The sequence below is a fragment of the Diplotaxodon limnothrissa genome, linkage group LG19, assembly GCF_057381915.1.
Source record: "Diplotaxodon limnothrissa isolate DT_005_m linkage group LG19, D_limnothrissa_male_GT1.1, whole genome shotgun sequence".
NCBI lineage: Eukaryota > Metazoa > Chordata > Actinopteri > Cichliformes > Cichlidae > Diplotaxodon > Diplotaxodon limnothrissa.
In genome coordinates, this window is record NC_140614.1 from 21,245,155 (window position 1) to 21,263,361 (window position 18,207).

The following is an 18,207-nucleotide window of genomic DNA, read 5'->3' on the forward strand; positions in this document are numbered from 1 at the left end:
GTTTAGATGCAAAAAAAGAAGTGAATGAACATTTAAAACTATCACAATGTGCATGCTATTGTGTGTGCACTCCATTACTGCTTTTTACAGTAACAAGTAAGGGCAGTTTTATGTTTAAGTCAGTCATTACTCATGCCACAGACAACAAGCTAGTTACAAAAGGAGTTTTAATATGTTTAACAACTGTATGATCTAAATTACAAGAAAATATCAGTTCACTCTGTAAACAAGTCACCGTGTTGTGTTTCACTATACCAACTGAAAACATGGAACATGGAACTGCTGATGAAAGAGTCATGTCTGCACCTTGCACAAAATACGGTATATTATTTTTCTTTAAGTCATGTGAGTAGAGGGCCAGTGAAGGGGGGTGTTCAGTCAATTCAGGGAATCAACTTCATGCAAAGACTTCAAGTATTAAAAATGAATTAATATCTATTAATATCCATCATGAATAAAGCTATGCAACGGTAATGAAAAAATTTAAAGTATTCTGATTTTATATTTTTTTGGGTAACTGAATTGAGCGAAGATCAATGTGGACATGGTAATTATTTTAAAAAAAATCTTTGATACATGTGGCTGTTTTCTACAGTTGAGCGAAGTTAAGTGAGTAAAAGAAGCCTTTGGAAATAAGTATTGGACTATTTTGACAAAAAATAAATAAAAATAAAAATCAAAAATCACTATGGCTTGAGCCAGAAATGAGCCATCTCAAACAGCACACATAATGACTCTGCCTAAATACTCTTTATTATCGTTTAGCAGCTGTCTCCAGGTCCTCAGCTGCAGCTATAAAACGGTGTCATTCACAGGTCATAACATGCAACATCATCAGCTGCATGCACATGCATGTTTAACAGTCTTAAAGACGTGATTTCACCTACCTGAACCAGGTAAGGACATAACCGGGACATAGTGGGTCCGTGTCTCCTCTGAAGCCGCCGGTCTGGACTCTTCTGCCTCCGAAACACAGTGGGACTCTTCCTCCCTCCCTTTCTCCCTCTCTCTCTCTGCACTGGTGATAAGATGCTCCCTTCTTCTCCTCTTGCTCACTGCATTTTTAAATCGGGTCAAACTCACTGCAGTGTCCCTGATTTAAAACCAGAGTTCATGCACATCACGAGGGTCAGTGATGCGTCGATTGATAACATTTTGGAAGAGATCGGGGTGAGAGTGAGGCTCCTGAGAAGCATATTTTAAAATAAATAAATAAGTCGGGGATAGATAACGATTTGACAAGCTTCCATTAAAACCCCCTGGACCAAATCAGCGCAACGTAAGAGACTGTTTATAGGCAGTCGCTTACTTTATGCAAACTTCAAAGAGACTCGTCAAACTTCAATTTAATTTTTCCCTCCTGCGTTGTGTCTGACACGGACAGATGTGATGTACTTGTTATTCACTACTGCAGCTGTCAAAAGAGAGCGGGCTCTGCTGCCACCTTGTGGTGAAGGGGGTGATGCCACTGCTGCAACCTCACTGAATAAAGGTTTACTCAACCTTAACCTTTGTAATCCTAACGATTAGACCACAAAATAAGCAACCAGTACAGCAAAGAATTTGGCATTGCATGAACTCTCTATAAACCTAAAGCTTTGTGCAAAAATGCTGACTGACTCTTTTTTCTTTTTTCTCTCTTTTTTTTATATTTTGCTTCCAATTTTCTTGTAGTTTTGGCCATTGACTGCTTTTCGGCTCATTTACAAATCAGTGTTTTTACCGTAGAATTGTCAGAGGAATCTCTGTTTTTTGTAACGCTAAGCCACATAAAAATGACATATTAATCATTAAAGCATAACAAAAAAAAAAACAAACAAACACCCAACTCAAAGGATGAAACACTGTTGTGTCTACATGTAAGAGAAAACTTAGCAAAGAATCAAATTTAATTCTATCTTTAAGCAGTTTGTTACCAGCAGCTTGTTAGAAAAAGGTATAATTTGTGTCCTGGTCCAGGTAGTCTTTTTCCCACTTCTTTCTTTTCCTTTCTCTTGCCTGCTGCTCTCTCTCTCCCTCTCTCTCAGGTGGAGTTGTGGACCTGCTGTTCTCGCTGGCAGAGCTTCTGATTTTCTTCAGCCCTCATACCAGTTCCCTGTCTTTTCATCAGATGCCAGTGCTTTAAATGATCATCTGCCAAAAAAGGATTACCGGTATTTAACCTGTTCCGAAATGCTTGTTGACCTATAATCAAACATGTTTCTTATCATTCATATTAAGTCATTTTCAGCCAGAAAGAAAACGTAAAGTACAAGCCGTAGTTTAAGCAAAATTATTTTTATGCATCCTTTAAATAGTCTTACTGACAATAAAAATAAAATTTTCATGAAGCCATTCTTAAGGAAGGGAAACGGGGAGGAAATGGCAAATTACACCAGAACTGGCCTGAAAATCAGTGGAAACAAGTCTAATTGGGTGATGAATCAAGATTTGAAATTTGGTTCTAACCGGCACCAGTATGTTTGGAAGAGGTCAGGAGAGCGGTACAACAGTGAGTGTTTACAGCCTTTTGCAAAATTTGGTTTGGGACCATATTTCAGCCAGCCAGTTTTCAAATTTCCTGGAACTATAAACACATTAAAAAAACACATACAGCCAGATTTTAATGCAACACGCACTGCCTTCTGGAAAGCATCTTATTAGCAACTGCTTAATTTTTCAGCATGATAATTATTTTTAAACACACTGCCAATGCAATATAACCACAGCTGGAAAAAAAAAAACATGCAATAGAGCCTATCAGTCATGGACTGGCCTTCCCAAGACCCTGGACATCAACGTTAATGAAGTAGTGGTAGTAGAAGAGATGACAAGAAAACTGAAAAGAAGAAAGAGTTCAGGCTGAGTTGAAGAATAAAAGTGGTCATATACAAATATTGACTTTTAAACTCATTAGACTCGAACAAACTCAGTTTTTGTCTGTTTTTGTCTGATATTGGCAATATATATATAACCATGAAAAAATGTAAAGAAATGCAAAAAGAAAGACAAAAAAACAATCATTTGGAGCAAATCATTTAATCTGTTGTAAGTTTTGAGTCATACAAATTTGTGTTAGATAAACTTAATCTGACAGTTTCCCCTGCTTTGACGTCATTTCCTGCATTTAAAAATGGCGGACGTCAACATTGATGTCCGTAGATGAACTGTACAGCGATTCAGCCGGATTGTGTGGAGCTGCTTCAACATGAATCTGTTTCTCGTCGTGCTGTATTAACAGGAGCAGTTTGAGGCAGGCTCGACAAGTAAATATGCTTTTTTTCTTTTACCTTTTTAATTTGCTTGTTTGCAGTCAGGGGATGAAATGTGGCGCGCTGTACGAAAGTGCTCTCATTGTGTAACACTGTTTATACCACAGACTGTTGTGTGCTGATGGTTTCGCTGCTGACTGAATTCTCAGAGGATAAACTCTCCCCGCAGGGAAGGAGCTAATTTTAAAACTGCTATTTGTAAGCCGTCGTGTAGAAGATGTATAAGTTAGCCAGCTAGCAATACATGTAGCCTGAGCCATAGGTAAACACAGATACAATGTAGGTGAAGTGACAGGCTCCAGCTGTGGATGCAAACTTAAACTCTGACAGGTTGTCTTGTGGGATATGTCTCATTCGCTTTGATAGTTTAATAGCACAGTAAGTACCTCACATGCTGCTTCCATTGATATGCTATCTTCCAGTATGAGCCTTGTTGACCTGTTGGTAAATAAGAAGTCTGTTGTATCCCATAAGAGGCCTTTACTGTGAAGCAGGGTTTCATCTTAACCAGGAAACTTCAGGGTCAACCCTCAGTTTTCTGTACTACAAAGGCAGATCACTTCTACCTGGGATCAACATCAACATAGTAGCTTATGGTGCCAACCTAAATAAGTGGACACGTTAAAGTCATTTTCCGGATTAGAAATCAACATACATGGTATCACCACCTATTGTTCTCTGGAGAACGGCCTCACCATTATTGGAACAGCCCTTGAATTCAATTTGTCCATCCACTTTCTTCAACTTATCAAGTTCTGGAGATTATCCCAGCTGTCATGAAATAGAATAGAATTAGAATAGAATTCAACTTTATTGTCATTGCAAATGTCACAAGTACAAGGCAATGAAAAGCAGTTTGCATCCATCCAGAAAGTGCTTTAGCAATAATATAGATATATTACAGAATATGGAACTATTATAGGTATGTTACAATGTACACGGTATGAAGGTATGTTATGAATATGCTATAACTATAAGTATGTACAGACTATAGTGAGTTTACAAGCTATGTACAGGCTATGAAAAGGATATAAATATGGTTAAAAATATGAAACTATACAGATTGTAGATATACAATTGTGAGTATTAATAAACAATTGTAGAACTATAATTATTGTATTGTACAGAATGATTGTCTATACTATTCATATGGTGAGAAGCAGGGTATAACAGATTGCCACATTATTTTAGGGTTAACACAGAGACAGACTCACATTCACCAAGTAACGTAAGGGAGATCTTTGGACAATGGGGGGAAGCCAGAGTAAATACAAACTCCACACAGAATCCAGACTGGATTTGAACCCAGAACGTTCTTGCTGTGAGGTGATGTCACTAACCACCACACCATCATGCCACCCTACATCAGAGGACTAAACGTCAATTTAATGAAATACTTACGTATGATCAATATTGATTCCTGGCTCAGTCAGAGACACACATACATTTGGGTTTTGTCAGGAAGGGCAATCAGCATAAAAGCTGCCAAAAGTGGCATTATACTGTCATGAATAGGGAAGCAGCTAAAGGTAGCTTTGTTACTTAATTCTAATCCATCAGATTCTCCTGTGTCTTAATGTCAGAGTATTTTGGGTATGCTGAAGTTGCACAGGACCCAAGTTCTCCCCAAACAAAATAGCGTGGCTGAATAAGAGATCAGCCTTGAACATCACAGGTGCTGCCACTCTCATAATAACTGCTCACAAGGGATATCCACAATATGTCGTTGAAGTGGTCTTATTATAATTAACTGTTGCAATTATGGGTGCTCGTCTTAAACAAAAAAGTTTTTTAAAAAAATGAAGAAAGCTTATGTACAAGTAATCCCAAGGATGCAAGAGGTTAAACTTTTTAAAACTCCAGTTTTTCCTACTTTTGACTCTGTATGATGCCTCTTGCCCTATGGTAGCTGGGAGAGGCTCCAGCCCCTCGCGACCCTGACAAGGATAAGTGGAAGAGGATGGCTAGATGGACTCTATATGATGTCAACATATTACTTCTAAAAGGATCATCTTAGACACAAAGCTCTAGCTGTGAGAACAGAAGCATTCATGCATGTACAAACATACTACAGTATTAATATAAAAGTCTTTGTAGAAACATTATTTTTGCTGTGGATCTACCAGCAGTTGATTAATGCTGTGCACACTCAGGAGCTGGACAGTTTCCGAAAAAGTCATCTGATAAAGTCAGCTTAAAAAGGTTGTACCAGGGCACAGTAATACATAAATATGGATTTAGTTGAAATGTGAATTATGCATGAGTACTAGTAGAGTATATTAAGTCCTGCATAAGTGCATGTAAAAATGTAATGATTTAAGGAGGGATATAGGCTAGAAGGCAACATAAATAAACAAAATGTTTGGTTAGTGGAAAATTGGATTTTACTTAATTTTGTTTGTGTAAAAGAAAAGCATATTCCAGCTGCTCCCTTATTCACCAGGTGTTGCCATACTCTGTAGCTCTGCATATTTAATTTGACAGATTTTTTGAACCGGATGCCCCAAAGGGATTTGTGTTTCCTCTGGAGACCGAACCATAGATCTTTCACTTATTAGGTGAATGAGTAAACCACTTTACTGTGGAGCCATGGTCTGTATGACGGAAAGTTTTTATGATTAAGTTATTGTTTATTATTAGGCAATAATCAACCTTGTTCAGGGAAACTCAGGAAGGATATTTTCTCTCTGCCTACCAAATATAAATATAAGTATCTGGCATATGCTACTGATGTAGTTATGAATAAATAAATGACGTTGTGTTTATTTTTTTTGGTGAGCGTTTCATAATATTTGCCCTCTTTGCAGAGCTTCACCATGAGTAGCCGAAGAAAGAGGGCCCCTCCTGTGAGGGTGGATGAAGAAGCTAAGAAGAGGTTGAACTGGAACATGTTGGAGGACCGCAAGAATGAGGAAGTCCAGGAAGATGAAGAGATACCGACTTGTTCCATTCTTTCAGCGGACCCAGCTCCTAGTAGCACCCTCCTCTCCCCTCCAGAGGGCGCCACAGAGGCTGCCTGCACCCCTGTCCTGTTTACAGAAGAACTTCCCAACACGTCGTCCGACATCACCGCTGCTTCTACCTCTCTGGCGCTCACTGTGTTTCCACTTTTGAAGCTCAGCCACATCTGGAAAGCACTCATTGGGGAGTTCAGTGTCAGGCCAGCCTGGCTCCCATCTGACTGCGATCAGAGAGCTTTCACGTTTCACAGGATGGGTGAGCAACTCTGCATCAGTTACAGCAGCTGTGATGAGAGCTCAGGGGTGCAGTGCAGTCCTGATGAAGACACTTGTACGGCAGAATGCAGCCTCCGTAGGATCCCATTGGAGGACCTCGACTGGCTACAGAAGAGGAGGGTGGTGCAGCTCTGTCACCAGGCAAAAGACGACTCAGTCAAGGTATATGTAGGTACTTTTACTGGGACACAAAGATCCATGTTTAGGCTTGATTTTGTTAATAAATGGTCATGAAGTTACCTGGCTTTTAATACCATATATTTTTTAAATCAGCTGTCTTTGGCTGGAGTAAAATTGTGCTCCTTTAGTCAAATCATCAAACAGTTCAAGTTTTGTTAAACATTATTTTATATTTAATCTTTTTCCTGGCTCTGTCTGGCAGGTGGGGATTTGCTTGCTGGAAACTGGGCTCGGGAAGCCAGAATTCCTCAGTGAGGGAAATGCTCGGCTCAAAAAAGCAAACCAACTGATGCAGAAGTTAATGGAGTATTTCTACGATTTCATTATTCCCGGTAAGCAGACTCCAAGTTCTTTACACCATACTATAGCAGCACAGGGTTTCCAATTCACCTTGACTTGTTTTTGTTGCTTATTCTCCATAAAGAGGTCGTAGATAATGAGGAGGAAGAATGTGATACCGACCTGGAGAGGCAAAATGTTGAGGAGCTCTACGATTATGTCAGGCATATGCACCAGGAAGAAAGCCAGAAGGTGACCTATGACGTTCAGCATAAGGCTCTTATTCCTGTACTCAGGCCCTATCAGAGTCAAGCAGTCAACTGGATGCTGAGAAGAGAGAAATACAGGACCAACTCAAGTAAAGGTGCCTCTGTTCATTCCCCTACAGCTCATGCACCTTTAACTGGAATTTTAATTGAATTGAATTAAGTTAGATCCCTTTGAATTTAAGAATTTTTGATCTCAGTGGTTTGTCTCAAAAAGCATCATATTCAGTATTTACTGTTTCTTTGCAGAACAATCATTGCATTTCCTCTGGCGGGAGTTGATCGCTTTGTGCGGCAAAAAGCTCTTTTACAACCCTTTTATCGGCTGGTAAGAACATAGTTATTCTCATGTTAAAGGTTCTGATCATTTGGAAACATTTTCTGCCTTTTCAATATTATAAAGATGATGGGAATCTTATCTTTCTGCAAACAGTTTACACTTAAACTCAATATAATCCACAGGCCTCACTGTCAGCAGTTTTTATGGGGACTACTATTTAAGTTGAAACCACAAAAGTTGTGTGTGTTATTATTTTGTTTGTTAAGCACCATTAGCATAAAACTTGATGGGAGAATTGTTATCTTAAAATCACAACAGTAAAACAGGCTGAAGGGACACCATCAGTGGAAAAAAACGTGTGTAATTTGAATGAGTTGACCTTTAAACTTGCTGTTATCACATTAAGGTGACTCTCAGGTATGATATAGTTCTGCAGCTACTAGAATTTAGTTTCTTTTTTTATTTTTAGCTTAATTCGAGAATTTCCACTAGCTGGCATTGAGTGGCCTGGTGGGATCCTGGCTGATGAGATGGGGCTTGGAAAGACGGTGGAAGTTCTGGCTCTAATCTTGTTTCATACCCGGCAGGACCTCGAACAAGAGGTCCTCACACTCCCTGTGGTTAGTAGACCTCTACTGTGATGAATGCCACATTTGTTTTCTTCCCTAAACGTTGTAATCAAATCTTATGTATCATACAATGGTTTATGATTTATTTCTTTTTTTAATCTCATGGCTTTGCAGGGAAAATCTGTGAATTACTTTGTTCCTCCTCCTCCGCTAGAAAGAAAGAAAGTTATCAGCTGCAAGTCTGAAGCTCAGCCTAAAATTAAAATATCCTACCCAAGTATGTCACTCAAGTCTTTTTAGGCAATCCGCATAAGTCACTGAAATTTCACACCTTTTTGAATGATACTTATATTTCTCCAGCTGTGCGTGTCATGCTACTCACTGCTATAAAGGAGATGAGATCTGGCAAGGGAGCCTCAGTCAATGCCATCTTCACCTACATCCGAGCCACTTATGGCTATGACCTCCTCAAGAACCGCAACCACATCAGGAAGACGCTGACAAAGCTCATAGATGACGGCATGGTTGACCGGGTCAAAGGTCGGGGCTTGGCGGGGTCGTTCAAGCTGGGAAAGAAGTACAAAGAAACAAAGAAAACATTTGCAGGATCATCAAAGTCTGTAAGAATAAAGAACTTCTAATATGAATGTTTCATGCCACAAATATGACTTTATTGCGTTGCCTGAGTTTGGTCTGCATTTGTCTTTCTTAAGACTTCGAGAAGCACGGAGCGCACGCCCAGGAAAATGTTTCAGAGACGAGCAAAAGAAAAGGCAGAGGCAGCTCTACAAAACTCTCTCTCAGACGATCAGAGAGATCCGAGCACCCCTACATCTGACTGCCCTGTCTCAGAGGAAGCAGAAACAAAGACAGAGTGGGATGAAAGTCTGAATGAGAAAGCAGATCAGCCAGATGACATGCTGGATTCTTCCACGGCACCGTTACAGGTTTCTCAGGATAAAAGTGACTCAGATACACGAGACATGTGCAGAATAGCTGATCTCCCCGAAGAAAGAGGAGAAGCTTCACAGCTCGATGATGACAAGGAGACGGAAACCCCCACCAGAGCGTCTGTCGTCCCGTTTAACACCCCTGACTACAGATTCGAGTGCATCTGTGGTGAACTCGGCATCATTGACTACAAGGCCCGCGTCCAGTGTATGAACTGTCAGCTGTGGCAGCACGCAGACTGTGTGAACTATAAAGAAGAGAGCCTTGAAACTACACCTTTCTACTGCCCTCACTGCCTGGTAGCCATGAAACCCGTGTCCACAGGAGCCACCCTCATAATTTCCCCGAGCTCCATCTGCCACCAGTGGGTCGAGGAGATCAACAAGCATATCAGGTCCTCCTCCTTACGAGTGCTGGTGAGAGAGTAGATTCATACATCAGTCTCTTGGTAGTATCTCATATATAATATGCTTAAAGTCTAAAATAAAAATAAAATAAATCTTAAATGTGCTTCCTGAGTAAAACCAAAAGGTGGTTTTGATTATTTACAGTTATTGTTTGGCTCAGTTTAGGCACAAAACTGATTGGTTAGATGTAAGTAACAAAACTGTTTTGTTAAGATTAAGAAAGACCAGGGTTTGGTTTAAAATACACCCTCTACCTTCCAACTTTCAGGTACTCTGAAAATGATACACTCACTTAAATCATTGCATGTTACACTACTGTACCATCACAACAGTGCGAGTCGTCAGTTGCAATGATGACGCAGAGCAGGAACAACACAACATTGTGCAAGCACTACACATCTTTTATAATTTGTTAAAGCACGCACTCTTCTCTCTCTCATCTGTGTTTAAGCATGCCTAATTATTTTGCCTTTCACATTCCTCTTTAGGTTTATCAGGGTGTGAAGAAACATGGATTCATTCAGCCTCACATGCTCGCCGAGCAGGACGTGGTCATTACCACCTACGACGTGCTGCGCTCTGAGCTCAACTACGTTGACATTCCCCACAGTAACAGCAAAGACGGCCGCCGCTTCCGCAACCAGAAGCGTTACATGGCTATACCCAGTCCTCTGGTAGCTGTGGAGTGGTGGCGAATCTGTCTGGATGAGGCTCAGATGGTGGAATGCCCCACTGCGAAGGTGAGATCATTCAATTCTTGTTGCATCTTACTTTGTTTTGTTATTTAAACGTAGTTTATGCGACCACCTGACGTTGATCCCATCAGGCTGCGGAGATGGCTCTACGTCTTGCGTCTGTTAACCGCTGGTGTGTCAGCGGCACTCCAGTCCAGAGAGGCTTAGAAGGTAAAGTGAAGAAGCTGTTACCACAGAAGAAAAAAGAAATACTATGAGTATGAATGCAAATTGAATTTTTTATGTAGCATATAAAGATATAAAGATAAAAATAAGTGTAGGTTTTTACTGCCTTTACCTGCCAAAATATAATAAAGCAAAGTGTTTTTGAATCTATGCACAGATGTAATTAATCTGTCAAGGTTGTGATTTCAGTCTTTGGTCTCTTCAGCAGTAAAAAAAATAATAATTAAAACTTTTGTTTTTTGCTGTAGATCTGTATGGCCTTGTGCTTTTCCTGGGAGTTGACCCATACTGGGTGAAGCACTGGTGGCACCAGCTTCTTTATCGTCCCTATCGACGTGGAAATACGGAACCTCTGTACCATGTGATCGCTCAGATATTATGGCGATCGGCTAAAAAAGACGTCATTGATCAGGTAGGATTTTAAAAGTATTTTTCTGATCGTTGGCCTGGATTTCATTGAGACTGTCTGAAGAACTATTTTGTTTGACCCATTTTTTTTCATATGAAACACATCCTTAAAGCTTTCTCTTTTGAATGTTTGTACTCATCTTAGATGGTCCTGTTAATCTTTCTCCAGATTCAGATCCCGCCTCAGACAGAGGAAGTGCACTGGTTGCACTTCTCGCCCGTCGAGGGTCACTTCTACCACCGTCAGCACGAGGTCTGCTCCCAAGACGCTTTGGTTAACCTCAGGAAGATCTCAGACTGGAGCCTGAAACTCGGCAGCCTCGACCGCCGTACCGTCAATACCATCCTGTGCCCGCTGCTCAGGCTGCGCCAAGCCTGCTGCCATCCACAGGCTGTCAGGGGGGAGTTCCTGCCTCTGCAGAAAAGGTATTGTGTTCTCAAGATGCTTATGCATGAGATGAGGTCTTATTAAAGGCAGCTGCAGCAGTTAATTAACAGTCCAGCTGGACTAGATCATAACATTAGGATGATTGAAGCCCCCCCAGCAACCTTTTTGTTGCTGGGGGTGTTTATTTAAAGCTGACCCATTCTGTGTAATCTGCACTGGAGGATTTGTTAAGCAGGTTTGCCTTCCTCTCTGTAGCACCATGACAATGGAGGAGCTCCTGAAGTCCCTGCAGAAGAAATGTCGAGTGGAGTGTGAAGAAGCTCACAGACAATTGGTGTGCGCACTCAATGGTTTGGCTGGAATCCACATCATCAGAGGTATAGATCCCCACTTCTATACATCTGCTCCCTTTGCTCTTAGTTTCCCATGGGAATTAGTTTAAACAAAACAGAGGCCATGATCCCATCTTTGTGTCTCCCGACACTTTTTGCACCGGGATGTTTTGTTAAGGCTGGTCTCAGTAAAGCGATATGTTTATTGTTACTGCACTGAGGTGATTTGTGCAGCCAACTTTGTTTGCTTGACATGTAGTGGACATTTTAAGTGGCACTAAGGATGACTATTTCCTTTGCCACCTGCAGGTGAGTTTGCAGAGGCAGCAGAGATGTATAGAGAAGTGCTCCGTTCATCAGAAGAGCACAAAGGCAGACTGAAGACTGATTCGTTACAGGTATGTGGCCTCATACATTTCATCTCTACAAAGACTGAGGGAACACATGACTTAAAAACCAGAAGCTAAAATCTTTGTTTCTGGCTCTTAGAATGTATTGACATAATTAATTTTCTATTACTCTTGCCATTGTGGTAAAACAGAGGCTTCATGCTACCCATAACTTGATGGAGCTGCTAAGCGCTAAGCATCGTGGGATTCCTCCTACCCTCAGAGATGACAGACTAGATGAAGAGGTGATTCACAAATATATATTATACTGTCAGAATGTATCTATTTTTCTTCTTTTTAAATCAAAGCTGTGTTTTAAGAATTACTACTGCAGTTTTTTCATTCTCCTTGTCTCTGTAGGCCGAGCAGCTGCGACAGCACTACATGACCAAATACGACTCTGAGGTTGCGGATGCTCGGCAGGCTTTGCAGCCGGTGCTGCAGAACATAAAAGAGCTGAAGCGAAAAGTGAGAACTTCTTTACACTCGGGGAAATTACATATTTTATGAAAAGATTACATATATAAAGAGAGACATAAGTGATGTTTAGGAGTGCAAAACCAATATCTTAAGATCATAAAATTTCTGCATTGATTGCCTTTTTATATACATCCTCTGCAGCTCCTAAAATGAACTTACTTGAAATGTATTTAAAATGACATTTATTTGGATCTGTTAATGAACTCCAACAAATTAGCACAGCAAAAAGAAAACTGCATAGCAGGAAATTGGAGCTTACTGATCAAATTATTTTAATAAAAAGAAAATAGTAAATGTAGCTAATGGCACTATAATTGGCATTCTACTCGTTACTTACACAAACAGTTAAAGTAGTTGAATATCACTATGATTATCTATCTTTCTCAAGGTCAAGCTGAACTCTCCCTGGTGGCTGGATGTTATCCAGAGGGCAGTTCGCTGCTCCACTGATGACGACCTGGTGTCCCGCATCAAGAATGAGCTGACGTCCAGCTACAAACAACAAGCCCACAAGCTCTCCATGGCAGACAAGTAAGCACTTTTTTATCAAGTAGTTCCGAGTAGTTGCATAGTGGTTGCAAGCCGTTACCTTGAACTTATCAAAAGACCAGGATGCTTCAAGTGTCTGGTGTCCTGCAGGTTCCGTGATGGCTATGGTCTGCAGTTTCTGCTCACCACACAAATGCAGGACCTGATGAAATCTCAAAAGACCGTGCAAGATGCAGTGAAAAGTCTTGAGGGTCCGGCCTCGAAAGAAGTTATAGAGGAGGCCACAGTTTGTCATCTCAGGCCAATGCGACTGCCACTCAACAAGTATGTCGTCAGCATTTTGCAGCTTCGTACAAGCACTGTTAGAAACCTTAAAATGTTCAGTTTATAAAGTTATGTGGAGGTTAAATGACAGCTTTTCCTTGTGTTACATAACACTTCTTTGTAAATACTCTGAAACTTATTTTACCTAATATCTGTCTTGTCATTTTCTAGCTGTGTTTTTTGCAAAGCGGATGAACTTTTCATAGATTACGAGTCCAAGCTGTTTTCTCACACGTAAGTAGAGCAGTATTTTTAGATCCATCATTAATCAGATTACATAACCAAGCGGTGGTTAATCAGTAAAATTCCTCCACAGCGTCAAAGGTCAGACAGCCATCTTTGAAGAAATGATCGAGGATGAAGAGGGGCTGGTCGACGACCGTCTCCCTACCACTAGCCGAGGTCTGTGGGCAGCCAGTGAGACAGAACGCACTTTGAAGGCCATCTTGTCTTTTGCCAAACTTAAACGCATGGACCCAGACCTGGTGGAGGAAGGAAACACTTTTATGGAACTGTTTGAGAATTGGAAGAAGGAGTACAAGGTTTGTAGGCACACTTACAACATTACAAGGACAAACGACAACAAGAGCATCTTTTATTTTTTAAAAAGCTGCATTTTTCCAGTAGGGCTCCAATAGGCATTTGGTATTATTATATGTATTATGAGGAGTCAGTTTAACAAAAATTCTTTTTTTAAGTCTTTGTTTTGGTGTTGGTGTTTGTCCTCAGGTGCTGCATGAGTACTGGATGGTGCTGCGTAATCATGTGTCAGCCATCGATGAGCTGGGTATGGCCACCGAGAGGCTACGTGTGCGTCTGCCTGATGAACCAAAGCCCAAACTGCCGCACATCATAGAGCCCCACGAGGCGAGTTAAAGACAGTGACACTCATTTAGCATAGCTGCACGCTTATGACAGTCTGGTAAAAGATAATTTATACAAGTTGTGACAACATGACTGACTTGTTATTAGGACTGTTAAAGGATTGGCTCTTTGCAGAGTTACTTTGCTTCATAGACTAACTGTCTGCAGAGATTTAAGGGGGGTTTCTTCACTGTCCCCGAGTTTTCTCATGTTATTGTTGGATCAGTGGGTTTCTACATATAATATAGATCTTTATATTTGCAATTTAAAGTGTCCTGATATTTTTCATTAGCTGACCCCTCCTCTCGATTGTTTTGCTCCCAGGTGGAGCAGAACAGAGTCAAACTTCTGAACGACCAAGCTGTGGCAAAATCTCAGCTCCAAAAGAAGCTCGGCCAGTTTTTGTATCTCACAAATCTGGAAAAGGTAATTTTATAGGTGATAGTAATTACACAATTCATAAATTTACCCCAGCTAAATGTATTATGTGAGCTTACTCTGAACAACATACATTTCTTGATCCAGTCGCAGGACAAGTCTACTGGAGGTCTGAACCCAGAGCCGTGTCCCATTTGTGCTCGGCCCCTGGGACAGGAGGTGAGAGTCACTACTTCTTATACATCTTGGTTGGTGGGAACATCTCAGTAGATCATCAGTTTGTGAAATATTCATACCAGCCTGTCTAGCATTTTCGAACAAACCACTTACAATCTGCTTTCTTCTCCATTCTGATGCTCAGTTTGAACCTCAGCAGGTCATCTTGACCGTGTCTACTTGCCTAAATGGAATAGGTTGCTGTCACATGATTGCCTAATTAGATATTTGTATTAATAAGCAGCTCAACTGGTGTACCTAATGAAGTGGTTAGCGAGTGTTTGTAATTAATGTCAATAGTTATCCATACTCTGCTAGTCATACTTTAGAATAATATCTCGCTCTTCTCTCTTTTCCAGTGGGCCGTGCTGACGTGTGGACACTGCTTCTGTAACGAGTGTATTGCTATCATTGTGGAACAGTACAGCGTGGGCTCAAGGCGGCGTGCCATCAAGTGTGCCATTTGTAGGCAGACTACATCCCACACAGAAATCTCTTACGTGTTCACCACCCAATCATCCAGTCAGGACCAAGACATACCAGTCAAGGTCAGCCAGCGACCCCATTTTCAAAGAAAAAAATAAATGTATAACACAGCCATGACAACGTTCCTCTTCCTGTGTTGTCAGGGAAGTCACTCTACCAAAGTGGAGGCAGTTGTGAGAACTCTGAAGAAGATTCAAGTGACCAACCCCGGGGCCAAATGTCTCGTCTTCTCCACGGTAACAGTTAACTATCCGCACTCTTCAAGACTTACTTTGGCGATATCGAGTTTGGATCTGACCTGTTTTGTTGCCTTTTCTCTTGTGCACAGTGGCAGAGTGTCCTGGACATCATCGCCAAGGCCTTGTTTGACAATAACATGGAGTTTTCTCAAATCAACGGGATTCACAAATTTCAGGTTTGAATTTGACACATAATGAACGCCACAATTTTTAATACACACCCCTGCTTTTTAACTTTTGTATTGTTTTGTTTTTTGTTGAAATACCACAGACTGTATGATAGATTTAAACATTTACAGTAAACCCCCTGTCTAAGGACTGTCTAAATACCTACCTACTAGGTTTTCCTTGGTGTGTATTCTCCACCACCAGCAGCTAAAACAGCTGTTCGGCTTGCTGCTACACCTTGTTCTTCATTTGAGGTTGTTTTTGTTTTTACCTGAGATCACTCCCTTGAGAGCACACCAACCCTAAACTCAATATTTCTTCCTTTACCCCGGGCCGCATGTTTGTTTGTTTTTTGTGTGTGAGCTATACTGCCAACAAACAAAGAGGTTAATCAATTGGAGATGAATTCTTGCCTCTCATATGCAGAAACTTAATAACAATTAAGGTTTTTCTGTAGTAAAATACAATATAAAGACTAATGAATACATTCATTGTCTATGTTTTTGTGTAATACAAAGGAGAAACTGGATAAAATCGGCACGTTAAATAATTGTTTGAATTTGAAAATACACAGTATTTAAATTGCAGTATAAATTTTCAGGGAATCCTCATTTTTTTCTTAAAATAAATCAATTACCGAAGCATCTCTTGATACAGATATGACTGTAATTTGTTCATTATTGCACTGTTCATTGTGGTTTTCCAGGAGAATCTAAGTTCCTTCAAGTACGAAGAGAAGATCAACATTCTTCTTCTACCTCTCCACACGGGCTCCAATGGGCTGAATATCATCGAAGCAACACATGTGCTGCTGGTTGAACCAATCCTCAACCCTGCTCATGAGCTCCAGGCAATAGGCAGAGTGCACCGGATTGGCCAAACCAAGTAAGGAGCAGGCAGTAAAGTGTGTCAGTAAACCTCTGAAGTTTCAGCATAACTTTGTGGGTCCTTTAGAGCTTTGTGTAGATGTGTTGCTGCATCTACACGAAGCTTCTGCATTTTTCTCATCTTGTGAGAATTGACTTCAAAGCTGCAGTTTATTTTTTTTTCTTAGATTCATGTTTAATACGAGTGCAACCTCCAGTTATTTAATAAAACTATAAATCCACAACTATGCAGCTTATAATATGTCAGAAAATAAAGCACTTAGAGTTCAGCAGGATACACTGAAATTGATTTCATTAGTTTTTTGTTTTTACTCACCACTGTGCTCAGGGATACACAGTTCTTGACCAAAGTGCACTTATATAGCATGCACACCTCTGTCAGTGCTGTACACACATCATTATTCACTGCTTCTAGTTACAGATCTGCATCAGAATGCACAAATGCATGTAAATTAAATCCAACTAAGAGTACTTTTTTTTTTTCATTTAGGAGCAGTTAAAGTCTGACAAAGGAATGACAATGTGGAGAATTTGTTAATCCTTTTATCCAAATAATATTTATATTAAATTATCCACCCTCTACTGAACAAAAAACTAAACAAATGCTCATTTTTGTTTCCTCTCTCCACCAGGCCAACATTTGTTCACAGATTCCTCATCAAATCTACAATTGAAGAGAGAATGCAAGCAATGCTGAAGACGGCAGAAAAAAGGTGCGTGTCAGTTCTTAATGATGCTATTTTTGTATTTAAATACAAGTTTAAGAGGTCAGGGGATACGCTGTTGTCAAAGTACCAATAAAAGTCTTTTTGATTCCAGTCACACCAGCACAGCCATGAAGCACTCGGAGGCTGCGGTACTGACAGTCGCTGACTTGGCTGATCTGTTCACTGAAGACACTGAACCTCTGGAGTGAATCTCAGCACTGGGCTCCTCACTTGGTACATACCAAGTAAAGCAAACAGGAGAAAAAGGGAGTTCACGATTTACACAGCGGTGACAAATTTTGCACATTCCACTTTTTTTATATAAGTATCCTGATGTTATGAAACGAATTTCCAAAAACTATTTTAAGAAATCGCTGATGGATGATGACTACAAATTTCTTACTTGTTGAATTTTAACTCAATTTAGAGCTGATGCATTTGCATCACTTGTCATAGTTGTATCTTACTGGTCCAACTTGTTCAGCTGTGTTTGTTTATCGCATTTAGTCAGGTGTGTTCATTTATGTGCAACTTCACTGTATCTCCAGATGGACTGAACCACTTTGAGGCATTCTCACAACATTCAGGAAATAAAAGTCTGTGAGTGACGGGTCGTCCGCCTGTTATTGCCAGATTTCTTTGTGCCGTCCTTTTACTGTGTGGTTAAAAAAATGAAGCAGGAAGAACGCCATTGATTTGTGCTCACCTCTGACATAAACTCACTTTTACTCTTTTACAACTGAAGTGAAAGACTGTCGCGGGATTTCTTCGGCCGGGCAATCGACCTTAAGTTATTTCACTGTTGAAACAAAGCCACACAGTTTGGTCTAACAATGGCGCCCATCTTATTTGCAAGACAAAAAGAAGCACAATGTGCAGATTGTTGGAAACTAATCTTGTAAATCAAACTTGTAAAAATTGTGTGAAGATGTTTTGTGCTTTACAGCAACTGTCTCATTCTTTTCTATTCCTCAAAATCGTCTGGTCAAGCTTAAGAATCGTGTGGATTAATTAAATGTTACTTGTCTTAAACTGATTAAAATAATCATTCCTCTCTTGTATTTTATGGTCTCTTCTGCCACACACATGCACTCACTGGTACTTGGCATTGTT

The 18,207-nt window shown here is 40.4% G+C and overlaps 1 protein-coding gene across 1 annotated transcript; it reads left to right on the forward strand.

Moving 5' to 3' along the window:
- Positions 1-3,138: 3,138 nt before the first annotated feature.
- shprh (SNF2 histone linker PHD RING helicase) lies at positions 3,139-17,380 on the forward strand. Its single transcript, XM_085343683.1, has 30 exons — positions 3,139-3,245; positions 6,059-6,649; positions 6,870-6,999; positions 7,092-7,310; positions 7,462-7,540; positions 7,962-8,112; positions 8,236-8,338; positions 8,422-8,681; positions 8,775-9,428; positions 9,908-10,159; positions 10,246-10,324; positions 10,588-10,751; positions 10,917-11,173; positions 11,391-11,512; positions 11,777-11,865; positions 12,009-12,101; positions 12,217-12,324; positions 12,725-12,867; positions 12,976-13,149; positions 13,321-13,383; positions 13,466-13,691; positions 13,879-14,016; positions 14,338-14,439; positions 14,539-14,610; positions 14,967-15,155; positions 15,237-15,329; positions 15,422-15,508; positions 16,207-16,385; positions 17,020-17,100; positions 17,207-17,380. Exons 2-30 carry the CDS (start codon positions 6,068-6,070, stop codon positions 17,301-17,303), a joined length of 4,986 nt encoding a protein of 1,661 aa, XP_085199809.1. The 5' UTR covers positions 3,139-3,245; positions 6,059-6,067; the 3' UTR covers positions 17,304-17,380.
- The last annotated feature ends 827 nt before the right edge of the window (positions 17,381-18,207 follow it).

Coding starts and splice junctions, on each gene's coding strand:
- shprh (XM_085343683.1), top strand. CDS start 6,068: ATGAGTAGCCGAAGAAAGAGGGCCCCTCCTGTGAGGGTGGATGAAGAA. Junction 8,339..8,421: donor AATTAAAATATCCTACCCAA/GTATGTCACTCA, acceptor ATATTTCTCCAG/CTGTGCGTGTCATGCTACTC. Junction 14,440..14,538: donor ATCTCACAAATCTGGAAAAG/GTAATTTTATAG, acceptor TTCTTGATCCAG/TCGCAGGACAAGTCTACTGG.